Source organism: Tubulanus polymorphus, chromosome 8 (assembly GCF_964204645.1).
Source record: "Tubulanus polymorphus chromosome 8, tnTubPoly1.2, whole genome shotgun sequence".
NCBI lineage: Eukaryota > Metazoa > Nemertea > Palaeonemertea > Tubulaniformes > Tubulanidae > Tubulanus > Tubulanus polymorphus.
The window spans coordinates 9,426,179-9,445,561 of record NC_134032.1 but is presented as its reverse complement, the minus strand read 5'-3'; the positions used below and the strand labels follow the sequence as shown (position 1 = coordinate 9,445,561).

General features: G+C 40.2%; 2 protein-coding genes and 2 non-coding genes across 5 annotated transcripts in view; 2 read left to right on the top strand and 2 right to left on the bottom strand.

Moving 5' to 3' along the window:
• Positions 1–12,382, bottom strand: part of LOC141909734 (oxysterol-binding protein-related protein 1-like) — a 52,585-nt gene extending 40,203 nt beyond the window's left edge. For both annotated transcript variants that reach the window (XM_074800330.1, XM_074800331.1), the window contains exons 1-10: positions 12,281–12,382; positions 11,617–11,702; positions 11,088–11,162; positions 10,077–10,188; positions 9,497–9,582; positions 8,941–9,085; positions 8,240–8,352; positions 7,392–7,529; positions 6,721–6,951; positions 6,387–6,486 (exon numbers count right to left, since the gene is read on the bottom strand). In XM_074800330.1, coding sequence (XP_074656431.1) covers positions 6,387–6,486; positions 6,721–6,951; positions 7,392–7,529; positions 8,240–8,352; positions 8,941–9,085; positions 9,497–9,582; positions 10,077–10,188; positions 11,088–11,162; positions 11,617–11,700 — 1,084 coding nt within the window. In that variant the 5' untranslated portion in view covers positions 11,701–11,702; positions 12,281–12,382. The remainder of the gene's footprint in view (positions 1–6,386; positions 6,487–6,720; positions 6,952–7,391; positions 7,530–8,239; positions 8,353–8,940; positions 9,086–9,496; positions 9,583–10,076; positions 10,189–11,087; positions 11,163–11,616; positions 11,703–12,280) is intronic.
• Positions 12,383–14,432: 2,050 nt separating this feature from the next.
• Positions 14,433–14,515, top strand: Trnal-uaa (transfer RNA leucine (anticodon UAA)). The gene has a single exon. It is a non-coding gene; the product is annotated as a tRNA-Leu (tRNA).
• Positions 14,516–15,783: 1,268 nt separating this feature from the next.
• LOC141910215 (uncharacterized) lies at positions 15,784–18,927 on the bottom strand. The gene is made up of 2 exons (XM_074800937.1): positions 18,756–18,927; positions 15,784–18,253 (listed from the first exon to the last, which is right to left on the bottom strand). Exon 2 carries the CDS (start codon positions 18,245–18,247, stop codon positions 17,579–17,581), a length of 669 nt encoding a protein of 222 aa, XP_074657038.1. The 5' UTR covers positions 18,248–18,253; positions 18,756–18,927; the 3' UTR covers positions 15,784–17,578.
• Positions 16,642–16,724, top strand: Trnal-uaa (transfer RNA leucine (anticodon UAA)). Its single transcript has one exon. It is a non-coding gene; the product is annotated as a tRNA-Leu (tRNA).
• Positions 18,928–19,383: the final 456 nt, after the last annotated feature.

Here is a 19,383-nt window from a genome sequence, read left to right as displayed (position 1 = left end):
AGCTGATCACAGATTTTCTGGTCGACTGAAGTTCATCATCATGTAAGAGGTTCCGTTGTCCCTGTTGTAACTCCGGGCAACAGTACTGCTGTTTAGTGCTAATGCACTCGGAATGGGACGCGTGCGCGCCTGTGACATATGTGGTTTGTTTTACCAAACGTGGCGTATTTGCCTGCCTGCCTGCCTGCCTGCATAGCATGCGCTGGGTGAATGAATGAATGACATATTCTATGATATATTCTGACTATGTTATTAATAATGATTTGATAATTGAGCCACAATATATCATACTCTAGTTACCGAGCCATAAAACAGTGAAAATGTCAATTCTACAGTCATAAGATAATTCATATAGACACCTAAAAACAGGCCCGATTCAACATTTCCGCTGCATCCAGTTCCACAGTTGCACTCAAGTTTGACTCGTTAGTCTAAATCAGTTCAATTACAGAATCCAGTTCCATCATTCCCGGTAAAAACTTGATTATCAACAAATGGTAATGAACGAATTTCAACAGGTTGGCCCCTTTTATTTGACTCTATCTCTGGCATATTTTTCATTTGACTCTATCCCTGGCATATTCCCCGACACCCAAGTTGTTTTCCCTGACTCTTGATCTGCTAAGCATTCAATCAATTAACACCCAAAACGTAAGACGGACGAAAACTGTTTGATTTCAAGCACCACCTAACAATCTCCAAAATTCCCCAAAAATTCCCCGATTTTCAGATCAGATTTTCACCCTGGGCAAATCTATTACCGCAAACTGTAGAACAGGGTCCTGTGATTCGTTTCGCAAATGGAACTGGTCCCAGAGCTATACGTATGAACTCAGAGAGCATTTTCAACTCTAACCCTAAGAAACGATGTTTAAGATTCATGATTTAGAGGCCTTAAGATAGGATCCAGTTCCATTTGAATATTCCGTATCAGTTTGAATTTTTAACCCTTTCAGTGTGACGTCACCGCAATGCGGTGTATAAATCACCAAATGGCCATCACTGGTACACCACATTGCGGTGTGTTAACGTTATCAGTAATTAGTTTCTATCTCCATTGAAAGATAGCAGCATCTGTTAAACATAGTAACTAATGATACACCGCACCGCGGTGTAGATGGTTACTCGATTCACTGGGGTGGAAGCTTTTTAAATCATCAAAGCACCTGTGCTGAAAGGATTAAGGCCAGGTTTTGAGACAAGTAAAATAAGTGAAATAAATGTGTCTGGACCCAGTTCACGGGCATGGAAAACCAACGACCTCGACTTCCAATAGACGACAGACATAGTCCAGAGTACCGAAGTACATGAACAAACATACATACAATTTTCAACCACCCAGCATGTTTACTTCTCACTCATAACCTAGAACACAATGAACGCCTTGAAAACAGCAAATAAATAAATGACACATTTAGGTTTTATACAAAGCCCTGTTTACATCTCTAGCCGTGGAAAATGTGCACTTGAATACCCATAATCGGAACTTGACTAGCAGTAAATTATCTTTCTATGTATTCAAACCCATAGCTGCATTTCGTCAATGCCGATTCCAGTCCGTGCATTAGAAATCTTCGCCGGTTTCTCACAATACCCTTAGAATTTTCTTTCAAATTTTTAGTTATTTTCATGGGTTATCAAAAGCAAAATTGTGCTATGATTAATTGCTATTTCATCACTGCCTTCATCCCGGTATGGTTAGATACTAAAACATTCTCATTCTCACCAACGATTCATTGAAATTATGATTGGTCACTAATGACGACTATCTTATTCTCAATGACTTCAACGATTCATTGAAATTATGATTGGTTACTAATGGCGACCTTCTCATTCTCAATCACTTCAACGATTCAATGAAATTATGATTGGTTACTAATGACGACTTTCTTATTCTCAATCACTTCAACGATTCAATGAAATTATGATTAGTTACTAATGACGACTTTCTTATTCTCAATGACTTCAACGATTCATTGAAATTATGATTGGTTACTACAGTCAAAGGACGGCATTATTCTTTAGCTTGCCTGACTAAAATTAGGCAGGTTCATGCCTCGTTTTAGGGTCATACGTCGATTCATTGATCCATGTCCAGAATTCGACCACGCGTTGACCATTCACTGACCACGGGTACGAAAATCCTAATTGTCAGTTTAAGCCACCGAATTAACACGGCAGCAGCTTACGTTATACGAACGAACCATCAAATCGAAGAATAATGAACCGACATATGGCTCAATCTTCCGGTTTATTAGAACCTTTTAATGACCGAAGCGGTTAAACCCACGGACCCTGGTACTGAGACGAACGCGTTGTCTCCATAGTTACGCGAATTCAAGATTTCCGTAATAAAATATGTAGAGAATCCTGAGATAACAACTAAAAAATAATATTAAGTCCAAAAATGTTTCCTTGAGTTTGTAGCTTTTTCGACAGTTCGACTATATCCTATTAGCACTCAAGCCGCCCGTATCCCCCTGGCCTATTACTCCTCAAGCTGCCGGAATCCATCCTGAAACGGTTGTAGTGGGATTCGAACCCAACAGCGTATGATAAACTAGACACCCATGTGCTCAGAATACCGTACAAAAGTCAACATCTACCTATTTGAAATTCTTGAGTATTCAGGGTAGGAACATGACAGCTCTGAGCGCTCACTTCAAATCCAAGTAAGTTTGGATGAATTTCGAGGGGCCAAAAGGACACGATTTTGGTGGTCCACCAAGTCCTATATCATATGAAAGCCTTGACTATTTACAACAAAAAAACACACACTTGTAATAAATAAATAAAAATTGTAATAATGAAAATAAACTGGAAATGAGCTATTCGGTATCGTCTTGAAACTTGGATTTTGCCTTGAATTTTCTGAGGAGTTATTAGACACTATGAATCAGTCATGGATCACAATATCCGTGATGAAACGGTGAGTAAAATCCAACGATAAATGAATTGATTTAAAAAGTTTATTCAAAATATTAGAAATATTTCGGGACTCATTTTGGACTCTAGAAGGGTGGTAGAAACCACCTGAAATATTTCTGATGTTTCAAATAATCTTGTTAGATTATTTGAAATCTTTTTCGATTTTTTAAAAAACTATTTCGATCCTGTGATTGTGGGACTTAAAAGCCGCGATCACACGAGCATTTTTGGCCCGGGCCAAATTTGGCCCGGAACAACTGTTCACACGGGTGCCAAATGGGCCCGAGCCTGTTTGACCCGGGCCAAATTTGGCCCAACCAAAAACGTCGAACCAGACCCGAGCCAAATTTTAGCACCAGACAAATGATTGCGTTTGAATTGCAGGCACCAGAAATGACCCACTCCGCTTTGTTTGAGCATTATTTAGTATCGAGTGAATGTTTTGCATGTGAACGCGCTCTCTAATTAGGCACGGGCCAAATTTGACCCGGACCAAATAGTCTCCGTGTGATCGCGGCTATAGGCTCATAAACGTCCGGGAAACTAAACGTCAGAAGAGGACTTAACGGGTGGATTCAGCAGAAGGGGTTCATCAGGTCCGACAGAGATTTCCAACTCGCAACACGTAAACAGTTTATGGTAGAAATCTTTTACGCTACGCACAACAGCCGAGCAGAGACCGAGCGAGCGATGAGATCGTCGCTGACACAGATCACCCGCAATGACCCCCTAGTTAGTATGACGCTGAGGCCTGTATTTTTAGACGTGACAAATAATTTCTCGAAGCACGGGCGACAATAAATATCGCAATAATTATCGCGTTAATCATCGTTTAACGAACGTGATAATTATATCTATAAGGAGGATAGGACTATCCACCCACACGTTCGCGACTTACAGACTTAGGTCGCGTCAGTTTTAAGCCTTCTTAAGCCTGATCGACACATAAACTGGGTCTACAAAGTCAGGCCTTAGGTAAAAACAAAATCGTACCCATGGGTCCGATTCGCGCCGAAGAATTTAGGCTGAAATTATTGTCATCTTCATTGAAAATGTCAAGAGGAATTTAACAAGACATTTGAGTTGAATTTTACTGCGAAACCTGAGTCCTGCGCTTAAAGTTAGATAAATGGAACAAGTTCCTCAGTTGTGAGTCGAGATTTTTAACGAGTTACATAAGATGCCTAAATATAGTACTATCATTATCAGTGGTATTACTATTTCTATAATCGAAGTTAATTGATAAGTATGTTATTCCAAAATGTCAGTTCTATATAAAAAGTCCACACACCTGGTTAGATAAATCTCAAACATACCACAAATAGAGACACTCGATATTTAGAGCAAATAAACTCCCGCTGAAAAATCAATATCAAAATCCACTTGAACTACTCCTATTTTTACAAACATAACACAAACGTATACATTGGTATACCCTCATTTTCTATCTATCTGAGAAGATTTATCAGCAAACCGCTACCAGTGTCTGTCCTGCGGTCGAAATGTTGCCTAAAATCCGATATACTTTACAAAAAGTTCTTTTACTTCACAAAACATAGAATCTTAACTGCGATGTTGACGTGGCTGACGCAAGTCCACGGTCTAGTAATTTCGATAATCCTCTTGGCTAGTCAACAAAGCCATATTTCTAGACTCAACTGCGACCCCAGTATTTCAAAATTTGTTATAGTTCACTGTTATGAAAGCCTATATAGTTATTTCATGAATAATTCAGTTCAAAAATATTTCTTTTTTTTTCTAAAAATATACCCCTTTCGCAGTGTCGGCCTTTTGAAATCCTGTTCACTTAATAAAAGTAATCAAAAAAACTACAGTTACTTAATCAGTAAATTAAAGTTAGTTAAAACTTGTCTATCAAGTTTAAACTAGTGTCCGATACCTTTTAGGCAACACGCTATGATCATGTTATAGCATTTTATGGTATAGCGCTGTATAAACAAATAAATCATTGGCCCCAGGGTTAAGTCAAAACAGGTTTGTAAAAAAAACAGGCCCCGGGGATTAAGTCAAAATTGGTTTTTAAATCCAGTGATCGGAAATAAAATATTACAGACCAAATTTAGAAAACCAGACAGCATAAGCTGCATAATATTTCATTTCCTATCCTCAGCCCCTAAGGTTAAAGTTGGTTTATAAAACCAGCCCCTGGGTTTGATATTAAATCTGGTCTAGTTAAAAGATAATCAGTATTGGTGGTTGAAGTTAGACCTGGTTAATTTAACCAGCACCAGTTTAAAGTTAAGACTGCTCTTTTAAGTTAATACTGGTTTACGAAACCACCCCTTTGTTAGAACTGGTCTAGTCTAAAAATCAGTCTTAATCGTTGAAGTTAGACCTGGTTTACCTAACAAGCCCCACTAATTTAAGTTAAGTTGGTTTATATAACCATCCCCCAGGTTTAAAAACTGGTCTAGTCCAAAAATCAGTCCTAATGGTTGAAGTTAGACCTGCTTTACTTGACCAGCCCCACAAATTTGAGTTAAGACTGCTCTTTAAAATTCAACACTCGTTTATAAACCCAGCGCCTGGGTTTGACTTAAACTTGATTTATGAAACCAAAACCAGGGGTCTAAGTTAAAACTGGTCTACGACATAAACACCAGGTCTATAAAACCGGATCTGAAAAGGAATTACAGCAATAATTACATACTAACCGAAACTTTGAACGAGAAATGAATATTCCGTAGATGACACAACGCCGCGCACAAGAACGCGTAAATCACCGAATTAAATCCGTTTAAATTGATGTCAGTTTTTTTACGACTGCGGGAAATTGTCATCAAATCGCGAGATTCGACGCGGCTTGGCTACACCGACCTTGCTGTGAATACATGGAATATTCTCTATTGTACTAGTATAGTTCACTTCACTATAGACGTATAGAGAGCTTACTACGGCAAGTGAGCGTACGTGTGTGTGTGTGTGTGTGTGTGTGTGGTGTGAGCGTCGGGATTGTTATTTACACAAATAAAAATAATATTTCGCTCTAGTCTGCTGCATGCTGCTGGTATCTCTCTCTCTCTCTCTCTCTTCTATTCAACAGCTGTTCATAATACTACAGCGGCGCGACCTACTGGCTTAACTCAACACTAAACCTCACACTAAAACTTTCAAGAATTTTTTCAAAATGATGAAAAATGCGCTAATATATCCGTGTAGGCCTACGGTAAACCCTACATAAACTTAGCACTGATAATCCACTCAATCCCGTTCGTGGAAATTGGTAAAATTTGCTTAAACGCTATAATTCGGGACCCCTCGGACCCAGCCTGAATTACTGAGAACAAAATATTTTGATTGTTCATTTAGAAAAAATCATTTCTTTATCAAAGCGAAATTTTTTGCCAACTATCCTATTTTTACTATCTAAATACGGGTCACCACAGAAAATAATGTGATTTTTCATGGTTCTTGTAAAAAAAAAAAAATTTTCCTACCTGATGTTACTTTTGCGTTTGGAGTTTCACTCATCGAATGAATTTGACTCGTGACGTCGGCCATTTGTTTTTCGAGAACTTGTTGATTTGCCTGAGCGCTCTGAATAAACAAGAAAAGATTTTCGCATTAAGCCTTTTAGTGCTGACTAATTAATACCCAAAAGTGCAAGAGATAATTGGAAATCTTTAAAAAAATTCCACAAAGTGTGTTGAATAACGGGCACTACATCAAAGCGCAGTGTGCTGTTAGTTACCAATATTTTACTTCGGTCATTTACGTCAACCGAATTTAGAAAAATTTGTATTTTCCTGAAAAAAAAAACTGGTTTCTTACTTTCAGCACGTCCTGCATCGAACCTAACGGCAACAAGTCTGCGATGTCGTCGTCGTCATAGTTACTACCGCATTTCGTGTAATACGTGCTGTAATCGATGTGCTCGCGGAATGCGTTCCACCACTTCTGTTTACTCAATTCCGGTTGGTCGCAGTGCTCGCCCAGGCTTAATATGTGACTGGTTTCGTCGGAGAACTTGATAGTGAAAGCGTCTCGATCTTTACGATGAGGCTAGATAAAACGATTAATACCAATATTCACCCTATGACATCATCAAACTTTCACGAAAATATGGCCACCTTCATAAATTGCCCTATTACATCATCAAATTACCCCATAGATGATTCCAGAATAGATGGCCGCCTCCATAAAACCCACAATTACATCATAAAATTACCCCTATAGACAACTCTAGGAAAGATGGCTGCATCCATAAATCCCCCTACGACATCATCAAACTATTACTATGCACACTACCAGAAAACATGGCAGCCTCCATAAATCCCCTCTGACATCATTAAACTGCTCATACATGGCATTTGCATAAATCCCCCAATGACAAAATCGAATTTGTATAGACTTTCAGAAAATGATTACTGCCTCCATGATTCCTATCATGACATCATCATGATTCCTCTCATGACATCATCAAAATATGTGTATAAACGTACAGTGATCACCGCATCGTCGAGATATTTGAAGTTTTTACGTCTGGTACCGGTGCTGCCATCTGCCCGACTACCGTAATAACTCATTACGCCACGTTCCAATACTACCCAGAATCCTCTCCAACCGAATATCTTCGATTTCTGCGAAGAAACGAATCTTGAGTAAAATATTCATCATGCAGAGAATGGGTGTCAGTAGGTACGTGAAATTCAAAATATTCCTGTTCAGCAGTTCAATTTCAATTAGTTAATGACTACGCAATAAAATCTTAATTACCAACTGTAAATCGTGGTCTACGCAGTTCCAGAGTATTCAGTCTAGTTACACTGCAGAAATAACATTAGTTCATTTGCAGTGTTTTAACTAAATAGACTCAAATATTAACTCACGACTGAAGAACGGGGGTTCATCAGAGATAAATTTTTTCCAATCGTAAACAGTAAAATTTTAACTCAGTACTGTGGAACTACCACTAATTCCTGTACAGAGTGGCCACTTTTATTTGATTTTCTTTTCCCCAAATTATTCCCTGACATGTAAAATTTCTTTCCCGGAATATTCCATGACATCCACGTTGTTCTCCCACACTTGATCTGCTAAGATTCCAATCAATCAACACAGTCAAATAGGTAACACATAGATGGAAATTGTTTCATCATATGCGTGATCTAACTATCTTAACAAATTTCCCCAACACTCTTTTGATTTCAAGCTTTTTTTTCAACCATATTCCCTGACTATTCCCTGGCATTTTTGATAGAGAAAATAAAATTCCCTGACTTTTCCAGCTACGTAAGTGGCCACCCTGCCGTAGACTACGTTGCTTCTTATTCTGGGAAAGGCTCTTTACCTTGTAAAGCGGAGCCTCATATCTCTGGACGCGTCTCTGTAATTCTTTCACCGGTTTGACGTCGAGGATCTGTTTCATTTTATCGGAACGAGCCATTTCTAACGCCATCTGACCTGCAGTGAGAAAAAGAAACATTATCGGGACCCAGTTCCGATGGTTAGCAGTTGAATTTGACATAAATTTGAATTCAGTTGACATCATCAGTTGAATTCATAAATTTGGACATACCATACCATTATAGAAGAGGTGAAATTCAGTACCCAGTTCTAAAAGCTGTGACTTAAATATCTTTCTACATTTTGAAAATTAGGACCTTGTTCCAAAATAGTGAGTTGAACTTGACTTTGAAGTTCAGGCACTAAATCAAGTTAGATTTGACTAGAGTTTGAAATTTAGGATCCAGTTTAACAGTCGTGAGTCAAGTTTGACCAGTTAAAAATTCAGGTCCAAGATTGGCAGTCGTGATTCAAGTTTGACAAGAGTTTAAAATTCAGGCCTCAGTTTGGCAGTTGAGTCAAGTTTTTTGGTAAGTTAAATTTGAAATAAGTTCGAAAATCAGGACGCAATTCCACGATCCTGAGTTAAATTCCTTTTCTAGAAACTTAAAGAATCCTTCTCAATATCTAAAACTACAATAAACCTTTCTTCGGATTTTAGTAGGAGCATTTTGAAACAAAATTCAGACCTCAACCCGCGCTCACCTCGACTATTCTTAATCGTGGAATCTATGCCGTTCTGTAGAAGAAGAACAGCAATCTCTTTGTGTCCACGGTAAGACGCAAGGTGTAACCCTGTGTTACCGTACTCATCGGTACAGTTGAAATTTGGAAATTTCGAATCGGACAGCTGGAAGAAAAATTTGTTCGTTTGCACCAAACATAAATCATGCTAGAATGTTCATGTGAAAATTGTTTTCTTCGTAGAAAATATTTTTCTCAAATTTTGAAAAAATTATTGTCCAAATTGCGGTCTTGATATGATTTTAACCATATTTTCTTCAAATTATAACCAAAATATTGACCAAATTGGCGATTAAATCATGTGTCAAATACAAGGCCTTGATTTTCTCCAAAATTCGGTCTAAATTGTCTCAAAGTGATGATCTGAATATGCCAAAAATTGTGCACTAAATATTAGCTAAATTGTGGTAGAAGCTCTACCAAAATTGTGGCCAAAAATGACAAACGTTTCGACGAGACTACGTATCATGGAAGAGAGAGTTTTCAAATATGAATGGATTTCCTGATGATATTTTACCATTTTCGTCAACGTTTCCAAGGCGCCGTTGCGACAGGCAGCGAGGAAATTTTCCTCCCCTTTCATTCGATCGACGTCTGCTACCGCTGAAAACACGAATACGAACATTCGGACTTGGAAAATTTTCATTCCGATTCCGGTATCGTTTGATTTGATTGAATTTGGGGAGAACAAAATAAGCAGCCTTTCACAGTTTAGGGTGATAGGTCGATTTATGGGCTTGGTTCTTGTCTGGAAATGTCTTCGGGGGAAATTGGTCAAAGGAATCAAGTCATAGGGAGATATAAATGCAGCAAGCAGCCAACTTCTCTGTGACAGTATTTGATGACGTCATAAGGGGATCTACGGAGGCAGCCATATTTTCTAAAGGGTCTGTATGCGGGATTTCACGATCTCATAAGGGGATAAATGAAAGGCAGGCGCCATCTTTTCTATAAGGGTCTAAGGGTGATTTCATGACATATTCGGGGGATTAGCAGAGGTAGAGGCATCTTTTTCTAACAGTATCTCAATATTTACGTCGGTTCAAACTGTTTTTTTTTTATTTTAAAAACCCGGTTCAAGCGGCGGAGGAGTTTACCTTCTAATATTTTACGGATATCCGGGTTTCGAGTGATTTGTTTCGGGACATTCCCTTCTGAATTGATCATCGAAACATCCGCGCTGTGATTGATCAACAATGTCACGACATCCTACACAAGAAAAAAAAAACATTAACAATTTGATGTTGGTGTAAATGAGCTAGCGGTTCAGTCAGTACTGTCTGGAAGTTATCTCAAGGAACTAGGGAAAGAGCAACAATACTGTGGCAAGTGAGGATCTACCAGGTGTGTCAGCGAGCAGTAGGATATTAACTACTGCGGCAATAAATGATTCCACTTGTGGCAAACCGAATTTTCCGAACTGGCGGAATGAGCAAATTTCCGTCGGTAAAAGGAACTTCTCATTCTGTCTTCGCATTTGTTCTCACTACAACTGCAGGTTTAAGACAATTTTAACAGGTTTCTACAAATCGATTTCAAACAAATGCACCTCAGCTACAGCGACAGTAATGGATTCCAGTTGTGGCAAGTGAGGATCTACTGGGTGTGTCATTGTGCAGTAGGACATCAGCTACTGTGACAATAGAGGATTCTACATGTGGCAAGTGAGGATCCACTGGCTGTCATTGTGCAATACGACATCAACTACTGTGACAATAGAGGATTCTACTTGTGGCAAGTGAGGATCCACGGGTGTGTCATTGTGCAGTAGGACATCAACTACTCTGACGATAGAGGATTCTACTTGTGGCAAGTGAGGATCCACCAGGTGCTAAACATGTACCACTCCCTCAGTTTTCATCTACATTTCAATGAAAATTAATTTTCAACCAAAATGATCCCATATACGGAGATTAGAGTGGAGAATTAGATCTCAAATTTTTTTTCGAGGCTCGTTGCGATATTTTGACTTGGGAGTTTAAAACTCCAGTTAGAAGTTGAAAATCGGGAACCTATTTCGACGGTAAACCTGATTGTAAGTCACGCCATATTCTTCGCCCCTTAGTTACCAATCAGGAATATCAAATTTCAGAAATCAGGTTTCTTACCACTCTGTTCGAAAATGCCGCCTTGTGAAGCGCTGTATCTCCGTTTGTGTTCACGTCATTCACATCGGCTCCGTTCTGTTAATGACAACAACAAACATTTTTCTTTGTAACGGAAAATCATTTTTCAAGAAGTCAAATAAATTGAATCCAAGGAAATGGTCGAAAATGATCTGAATTTAGTTAAATCAGGCCGGTTGTCTCCTCCGGTTAGAAATAGTTAAATATAGGTTTAAATAAGAGTCGTTTGTTCTGAAGAGGTTCCTTGTGCCACTCGTCACCAGCAAGAACAAGACATCGAAAATTCAAATTCCCTTCTTCATCCAAGAGATCATCTTTGCAGGGGAATATAGCACCGGAATTTCCAGATTTTCCATGGTCTGTAAGAACCCCGTACAGTTCGGTGTCTCAAACAACAAATTTCTGACGTAAACAGTTATCTGTTAACTTCATTATCTCCAGCTATCTCTCAATAGATCAGATACAATTCGAACGCAGTCAAACTGTAGGCCCATTATTTTCTTTTTCTTACCTCCAATAGAAGTTTTGCAACCTGATAGTGTCCGAAATAGGCGGCTAGATGCAGTGGGCTCCAACCATAGTTAGATTTACTCATTCCTGGCGAAAGGAAATGAAACATTTTCAAATATAAATATCAAGCATAGGCCTATGGCACGCTACTGCGGGAAGTAGGTATGTATTATACCGGAGCTCGCCCGAGACAGGCTGAGGCTAAAGTAAGCACTTTTTAGCATTTTCATAAGGCAGAAGAGATACTTTTCTCATGCTCATCCATTAATGTTGGTTTTACGCATAATTGCCAAAAAGAAATAATTTGGGATAATTTTTGGTAGCCTGATCCAATAAAAAAGTTCAAAAAAGTTAGAATCAAGACAGCCCTATTTCATATTCCTCTCAATTTTCAATCCATATTTTCGCCTGATACTTTCTCAACAATTCTTTTTCAAGACATAAAATTTGAGGTTCAATCGGCGTAGATCAGTTTTGAAATAATACAATACCGAACCTTGCGTCCCAGGGCGGGGATTGGGCGTTTTACGACCAGAATTTTCGTGCCCTTCGTGCGGCTTCAGATGTCACGGGTAGGTGGGACGCCACCAATTGGGAGCTGTGGTTGGAAGTAAAGACTCAAAATAATAACATGAAATGGCCCTTTCGAGCATCGGTAGGCCTACCTTTACAGTTGACTATGGCAGTAACAGTAGCGCCTTCCGTCCGGTTCTCAAGCGACAACAATTCACCGACGCGCTCAGCATTTCCATGCCGGGCCTGGTATAGCAATTCGTCAGCTGGACTCAAAAACCCGTCCATCATTTATTACAGCGTGATGTCAAAATAATTAATAAAAATTCAATTTTTTCCTCAATCAATCCTGGCAGTTTCTTCTGATAAAAGCCATCTCAGTGAGTGTTGTTGTCTAAAATTAGTAGACCCGAAGAAACCCTCAGCCTCGGTTCAGTCAGGAGTGGAGAGCCTGTCAAAAATTGTTAGTAGTAATGGTCTACCTGCTGGACAGCTTTTCCTTCACCCTTTTCGCGTTAGCAGTTCGTTTACCTCTTCTCCTTTGCCTTTCGGCTGCAAACGTTAGAATTTACTTAAAGTTTAACGTTTCAATCGATAGAGGAGTGTGAAGAAAGATGCGTGCGGGAAATCTCCATTTTCCATGGAATGAGCCGCTGCAATGAGCAATGAGTAACGCCTCAAGAAATACATTTCAACCGAACAAAAATCATGTGACTGTCATGTGATCAAAATACGACGGGAAAACCCAGGAAAATTCATCCGTTAGGTGGCAGCACCAGGCTTCTGAATTTGAATTGGACCAGTATTTACTATTGCATTAAAAGCTATTCAGATGTTAGTTTTTTTTTCGTTTTCTACACTGTTTAAAACGTTAAGATTATTTGTTTGTATGGTCATCGTTTCGGATTACAAAATTATAGTTTTAGTTTTTGGTCTGTAAAGCTGCAGGTGCGTGTTAAGTAAGTGGACGAGTACCCTTGCGCCAATTGTCATATCATGGAGTTTCATCTTGGCAAGATAATGACCCAAGTATAACGTAAGCGGAATGAGGCTCCATATGTTCCTGGTAACTATTTAAGCACGTCAGTATTAGGCTTCAGATAAAAACTCATCAAAACGAAATGTTCATAGGAGGCAGCACCGGCCGGAATTCAGGAATTGCGGCGGCCCGCGACCGGGTACCTCCTAAAATAGAATTTGGTTAATTTGAACCCAAACTTATTCGCTCGTATCATTGTAACTTTGTTGGCCTTGATAGGGCATCGGGTGGCCTAGCTCAGTCAGTTTAAGATGTATCGTATAGTATAGGCATGGTGGTACGGGTCAATCGCCTTGAAACCGCCGGGATCGCGCCGTCTCCGGGCGTAGGTCGACGTGTTTGCGACGCGACGGTCGCAGCGAGTCGCGTCGCAGTGAGTCGCAATCCGTCGCAAGGCCGATACGCCCGGCTTGACTCCGCGTGCGGCCCTCGCCTTTCCTTGGAATCCCAAGACCGTTGTTAAAAAAAGGTGAAATTGTGAGCATATTTCATTCCTAGCGCGTTCATCTTATTTTTCGAAATATTCCGGGGAGCATCCCCAGCCAAACCAACCAAGCACTGTGTGAAGTGTGCGCCCCATTTTCAAGCTATCAGCCCCTGCTTCCAATTATTCCGAGGTTCTCTGGCGCCGTGCATGTTTTTCGAATGGGGCTTTGGCAAATGCACACCACCCTGCCCGTAGGCTACGCACGGATGTGACAACCCTCGCATTCGAACTAATAGGCCTACATATCTTTTCAGACATTCGTAAAGCACCGCAAAGTGACCGCGATTCTGAATAGGATAAACACAGGGAAATCGTGATTATGTTGCCGCGTACATTTTTCAGCGGAATGAGTTCATGTTGGTATATAACTAGGTTTGTCTCAGAAATTACAACATCACGATCGGCCTACAATCTTCGTTTCGTTAGAATTCTTGCGAAAATATAATATTAGCGGAAAGTTGGAATATTTGCTAGGCTAAACTACTCGGGTCTGTCAATTCCAACACTGGTCTGCTGTCATACTGCTGGTCATCACACCTGGAAAACGCACAGCAAGTGAATTGACGTCATCCTAGTGTGGAATTGAAGGACTTCGAGAGGTAGGGTTTGAAGCACCGGTGGCATTCTGAAATGAGCGAAAGTCCAGTGTACGTCTTCGCGTTGACAATTTGAGTTTATATACTGTAACGTCAAATCGTGTGCTCATCAACCGCGCGAATGTGCCGGGGAATGTGCATGTATAATAACGGAGGTGGTCACCGCGGACATGACCGTACCAACCAGGATGGCCGAGTGGTTAAGGCGTTGGACTTAAGTTCCAATGGACGAATGTCCGCGTGGGTTCGAACCCCACTCCTGGTATTTATGCCGATTTTGTTAACAGAAGAAAAAAGATTACCTTACAATTCCATACAATTACAAAATTAAATGCATCTAAACTATACAATTCCATCATTCATTCGCTCATACAATTCCATACAATTACAAAATTAAATGCATCGACATTTTGATACGTCAATTTTTAGATAAGATGAATTTCTGTGGTTATCTTCATGTCTTTATTAACATTGCCAGTCAATCATTAGTTCTAAGTTTTTTATATTATCCAGTTTGAGGTACATCACTTTAGTTTTCTTGAAAGGCGGAAACAGTTTCTACGCGTCCATGAAATTATATCTATTCCCCGTCGTAATAGGGAAGTTTCCAGTTTCCAGGCACCATTTAGAGGCGGTCCCAGAGGTCCCGCATTGTTGGACCATCACGCTTAATCATCACGCTTAAGGTGTTAGTTTAGAAAATGTTAAATTCTGTCTAAAAATGCAGGACCCACGGGACCGCCTCAAAATGGCGCCTGGAAACTGGAAACTTCCCTATTCGCATTACGGCGAGGATCGCCCGCTCATACAACGCAGATAGTCAGACCTTGGAGTAATCAATGATTACCCCAAGGTCACGCTAGTGACATTTTGGTCACCGCCGACACCAACCAGGAAGGCCGAGTGGTTAAGACGTTGGACTTAAGTTCCAATGGACGAGTGTCCGCGTGGGTTCGAGCCCAACTCCTGGTATACGTACTATGATTTTGGCAGGCAGACTTGGTTAGAGTGTGAATAAATTCACCCACACTCATGGAACTGGTTCCAAAAACTCACATGTGGAACTTATGATTTTTATCAATGACATGAAATGGATTTAAGTATAGTAAACATGAATATAGAATCTTTTGTCGATAAAGATACTTAGAAATCACAATATACAATGTATCTAGTAGTTACTAATTACATGTACAACTGAACGGCGAAATACTTCGATGAAATCAGTTTCTAATGGATGAGTTTGGGGCGCTGTGAGGTACTTTTTGAAGTACTTTCATTGGCTTTGGCAGCACCACAGCCGCAGCAAGGTACATGTACCATATTTATGAGAATCGGTCAAATTATTCCATACCGGTCAGTAGACATTCAAACCTCGTTTGACCGGCAGCCGTTGAGACCTCGACACCACAAGACATTATGTAGCACAAAGTGTTCATTAAATCATTAAAAAGATCTTGTACATTGATAAATAAATATATTGTTATTATATCATTATTATGAGAGAATTCGGTATCGTCAGCGCTAACAAATGGTAATGGTGTTTCTTGTACGTGTATTTTGCGCACATGATACTTTAAAAAGTTTACAAATACAATCTTCGTTTCATGTGGTATATTAGAATTCTTATAGAAATATATTGGCAGACAGCTGAATATCTATTCACCTGGTCCTGGGTGTGGTGGTTGTTTCAACAGTGAATCAGTGGTCCCACATCAGACACTAAGGTTCTTGGTGGAAATATCTAACTGGACTAGCATTTACCACTTGGGCGCCTGTCAAGATGACAACCATGCGTAGGGTTTGATTGCCTCCCGTCGAAGACAACGCCAACACAAACTTCGGCTACATAACCTTCATTGGTCTACACCGCCCAAGATTTTATGAGCGGACAGGTTGCCGCTAGGCGGTGACCGGATTCTGATCGGTTAGATTGCTGGCCGCTGGTCGGAGCGACAACCTGTCCGCCCAATTGTAATAGACTGATGAAGGGTTGTGTTGACGTAACGTTTGGCGGTAGGTAATCAACGTAACTCTGATAAGCGAGGGTGGCCCAAAAACTGGTCATTCCTACTGCTGATCACGGCAGGGAAAGATCAGAAATACCGGGAAAATGCGGGGAATTGGGAAGTGAATAAATTAACGTCGTAGATGTCAATTTGTATTGACAGACTTGAGAAGTATTTGAGTTAAGATAATGGTAGCAACGGTATATTTCAAAAAACAAAATTCAAGTTTAGGCTCCGTTTCAGTTTTTCTTAAAAGGCGGAAATAGCTACATATAGGCACCCGTGAAATTAGACCCACCCTGTCGTAATTCATATTACGGCGAGGATCGCGCGCTTATACAACGCCGATACTCGTACAGTGGTGACACTTTTAGTGATCTCCGTCACCAGGATGGCCGAGTGGTTAAGGCGTTGGACTTAAGTTCCAATGGACGAATGTCCGCGTGGGTTCGAACCCCACTCCTGGTATACGAGCTAATTTTTTGGCTGACCGATTTCCTTTAGTTTACACTTGAATGGCATCGTCAAACTGGTGAACCGACATTACAATTGACCTGGTTCCAGAAGCTTTTAAAACTCGCACAACAGTGGAACTTTACTGAGTTCACATTCGAGTAATCAACCATAATCTAAAATATGAATACAATTTATTAATAGAATATTGATTAGATTTGGATTTAAGTAGTATACATGAATATAAAATCATCGTTGGTGGATAAAAAAGAATTAGAAATCACATTAATCATAAATATCATATTACATAATAATAGTTAACAGTTGAACGGCGAAATATGTCGATGAAATAAGTTTTCCAATGGTTGGTTTGGAGGTGCTTTTGAAGTAGTTTGGCTTGCACAAACGCGCACACCTTTCACGAAGCATGTTCTTTAGGATCATTCATTTATTACGTACGTATTAGGGGAGGGGGAGAGGTAAGTGCAGTTGCGTACTGTAATGCTTAATGTATATGAAAGGGGAGGGGGGGTTGAAAAAGTCAAATTTAATCGTACGTAATAAATGAATGATCCCTTACAGTACGAGAACACGTTTCTTCATACTGTCAACCAACGTATTGAGAGTACACGATTTCGAACCGGAAGGCTGCCATCGCATAAGCGCGTCTATAGGTATTACGTTTTAACCCCAGCAGCGTCAAGTGTGTTCCTATGAGGATTTTGGTTTCTTTGTTATAGAATAGGTTAATTTCTTTTTAAAGTTCCATGCACCGCAGGCAGGTTTTTTAGATATAATTTCAAATAAAGAAATAGTCCTTTTATTCTGGTGGTCAATTTCTTATGCGTGGATTTATTTTTTGTTTAATCTCAAAGTTCCGTTTTTTCGACCGATTCAACCGTCGTCACAGTTTCCGTCGTTTGAATTACAGATGGCGCCGCCGGTTCAGTCGTAACCTCAACCATTTCTACTCCCACGATGGCGCCTTGGTTTACGATACCGTTTTTCGGCGGTAACGGCTGGGCGCCATATTTACGCCGGTTGCGTTTCGCCGGATCCACCCACCGGAACTTATACACCAAACACGCGCCGGAAATCAGCACCAATAATACAGCCGCAGCTATTCCACCGACGAAGGCGCCATATTTATAAACCTCGGCCAAATTATTCCATTCCGGTCCGTAGATATTCAAACCTCGTTTGACCAGCAGCCGCTGAGTACCGTTCACCAAAAGACAATGGTAGAATCCGGTATCGGCAGCGCTAACGCGTTCAATTCGTAAATTCGCACCATTATTCGTCACGATCAGTTTTCCGTCGTTGTAACCATTGGCGACCTGTTTATTGTCCGGAAGTATCCAGGCGATATCGTCTGCCGTGTTCGCGTTCAGGGTTCGGTTCGTGTTACAGTCGATGTCAACCGATGACCCGTAATCGACCAAGTGTAGCCACTTGATGGTGCTGCCATCTACGAGCGCCAGGAGCATACAGAAACAAACCGCCCCTAAGAAGGTAGTCCATTTTAACGGCATTTCCATATAAAACTGAAAAATATTTGAATGATTCTGATATAACAAAATACTTTTGGATCTAGATCTACGTATCACTTTTTGACCTCCATCCTCGCTTGCCAGAGTTTGAATGCCTCCCGTCGAAGCTCACTCCGCCACTACAGATCCTGGCCGCAGACCTCCTAAACTTTCTATTGCGGATAAGTTGCCACTCAGCTGTCACCAGTCTATTTATATATCTAGCCAATCAGATGCGTTGTGTTTGAGCGAGACAATCAAACCCTGGCAAGCGGGCATGTGATCATCCATATATATCTCACTTCTTGAGTTTTCATCAGAGACATTTTGAATTGAAAATATAATACAAACGGCAGACATTCGACATTTAGCAACTTCCAACGCAAGTTGGTGTATGTCTAATATAAGGCCGGGTTGCACTACTAAGACAATTTGATTCAGACACAAACTTTTCGAACCGAACATCCTTGGTTAAGCATAAAGTATAATTTGCTTATAAACGTTGACTAAGATTTACCTTTTCTCGTCCTTTAGATCACAATTCCTCTTTAGATTCTCGGAGAATATGAAGGAAAACGAGCGTTCAGCCCACAACGAATCACTTGTGTATAGAGCACCCCGCAGTTGTCACAGGCGTAGCCTTTATAACAGCATTATATCCGTTCGTTTTTAAAACAAAACTGGTCGCATTCTTCCGACACAACCTCGCCTGTGTGTGTATTATTAAGAAACCAGTTCCTATTTGAATAACAAACTTGTTGCCCTATTTTCCCTTCCACTTATACCTACTTGTAATTCTCAGAAATGAATTATTTATGGGCTCCTTTAAGTCAATTTAAGATGTACAACTTAATTGATTTCATTAAGATCACCCTGTCCTGTGGTGCTGGTGGTAGTTTGTTGGCGTCGAGCACGTCCACCACTTTTGCAATTGTATGGCCTTTTCGAGCTCCAACGTGCCACGCATAACAAGCCAAAATTCCAAATATAAGCTCCTCTACCATTCTCGGGAACACAAAACGAAACGGTGCCCCGGATAATATAATCCCTATTAAATAATAGTCAATCCCTATTTCAAGATTTAAAAGAAAACGAATTTGGCGCTATAAAGAATGATATTTTCATTCTTTTCGAGACTATGAAAA

Bases quoted from the DNA above. Each gene is read 5' to 3' on its own strand.
- LOC141910215 (XM_074800937.1), bottom strand. From the start codon at position 18,247: ATGGAAATGCCGTTAAAATGGACTACCTTCTTAGGGGCGGTTTGTTTC.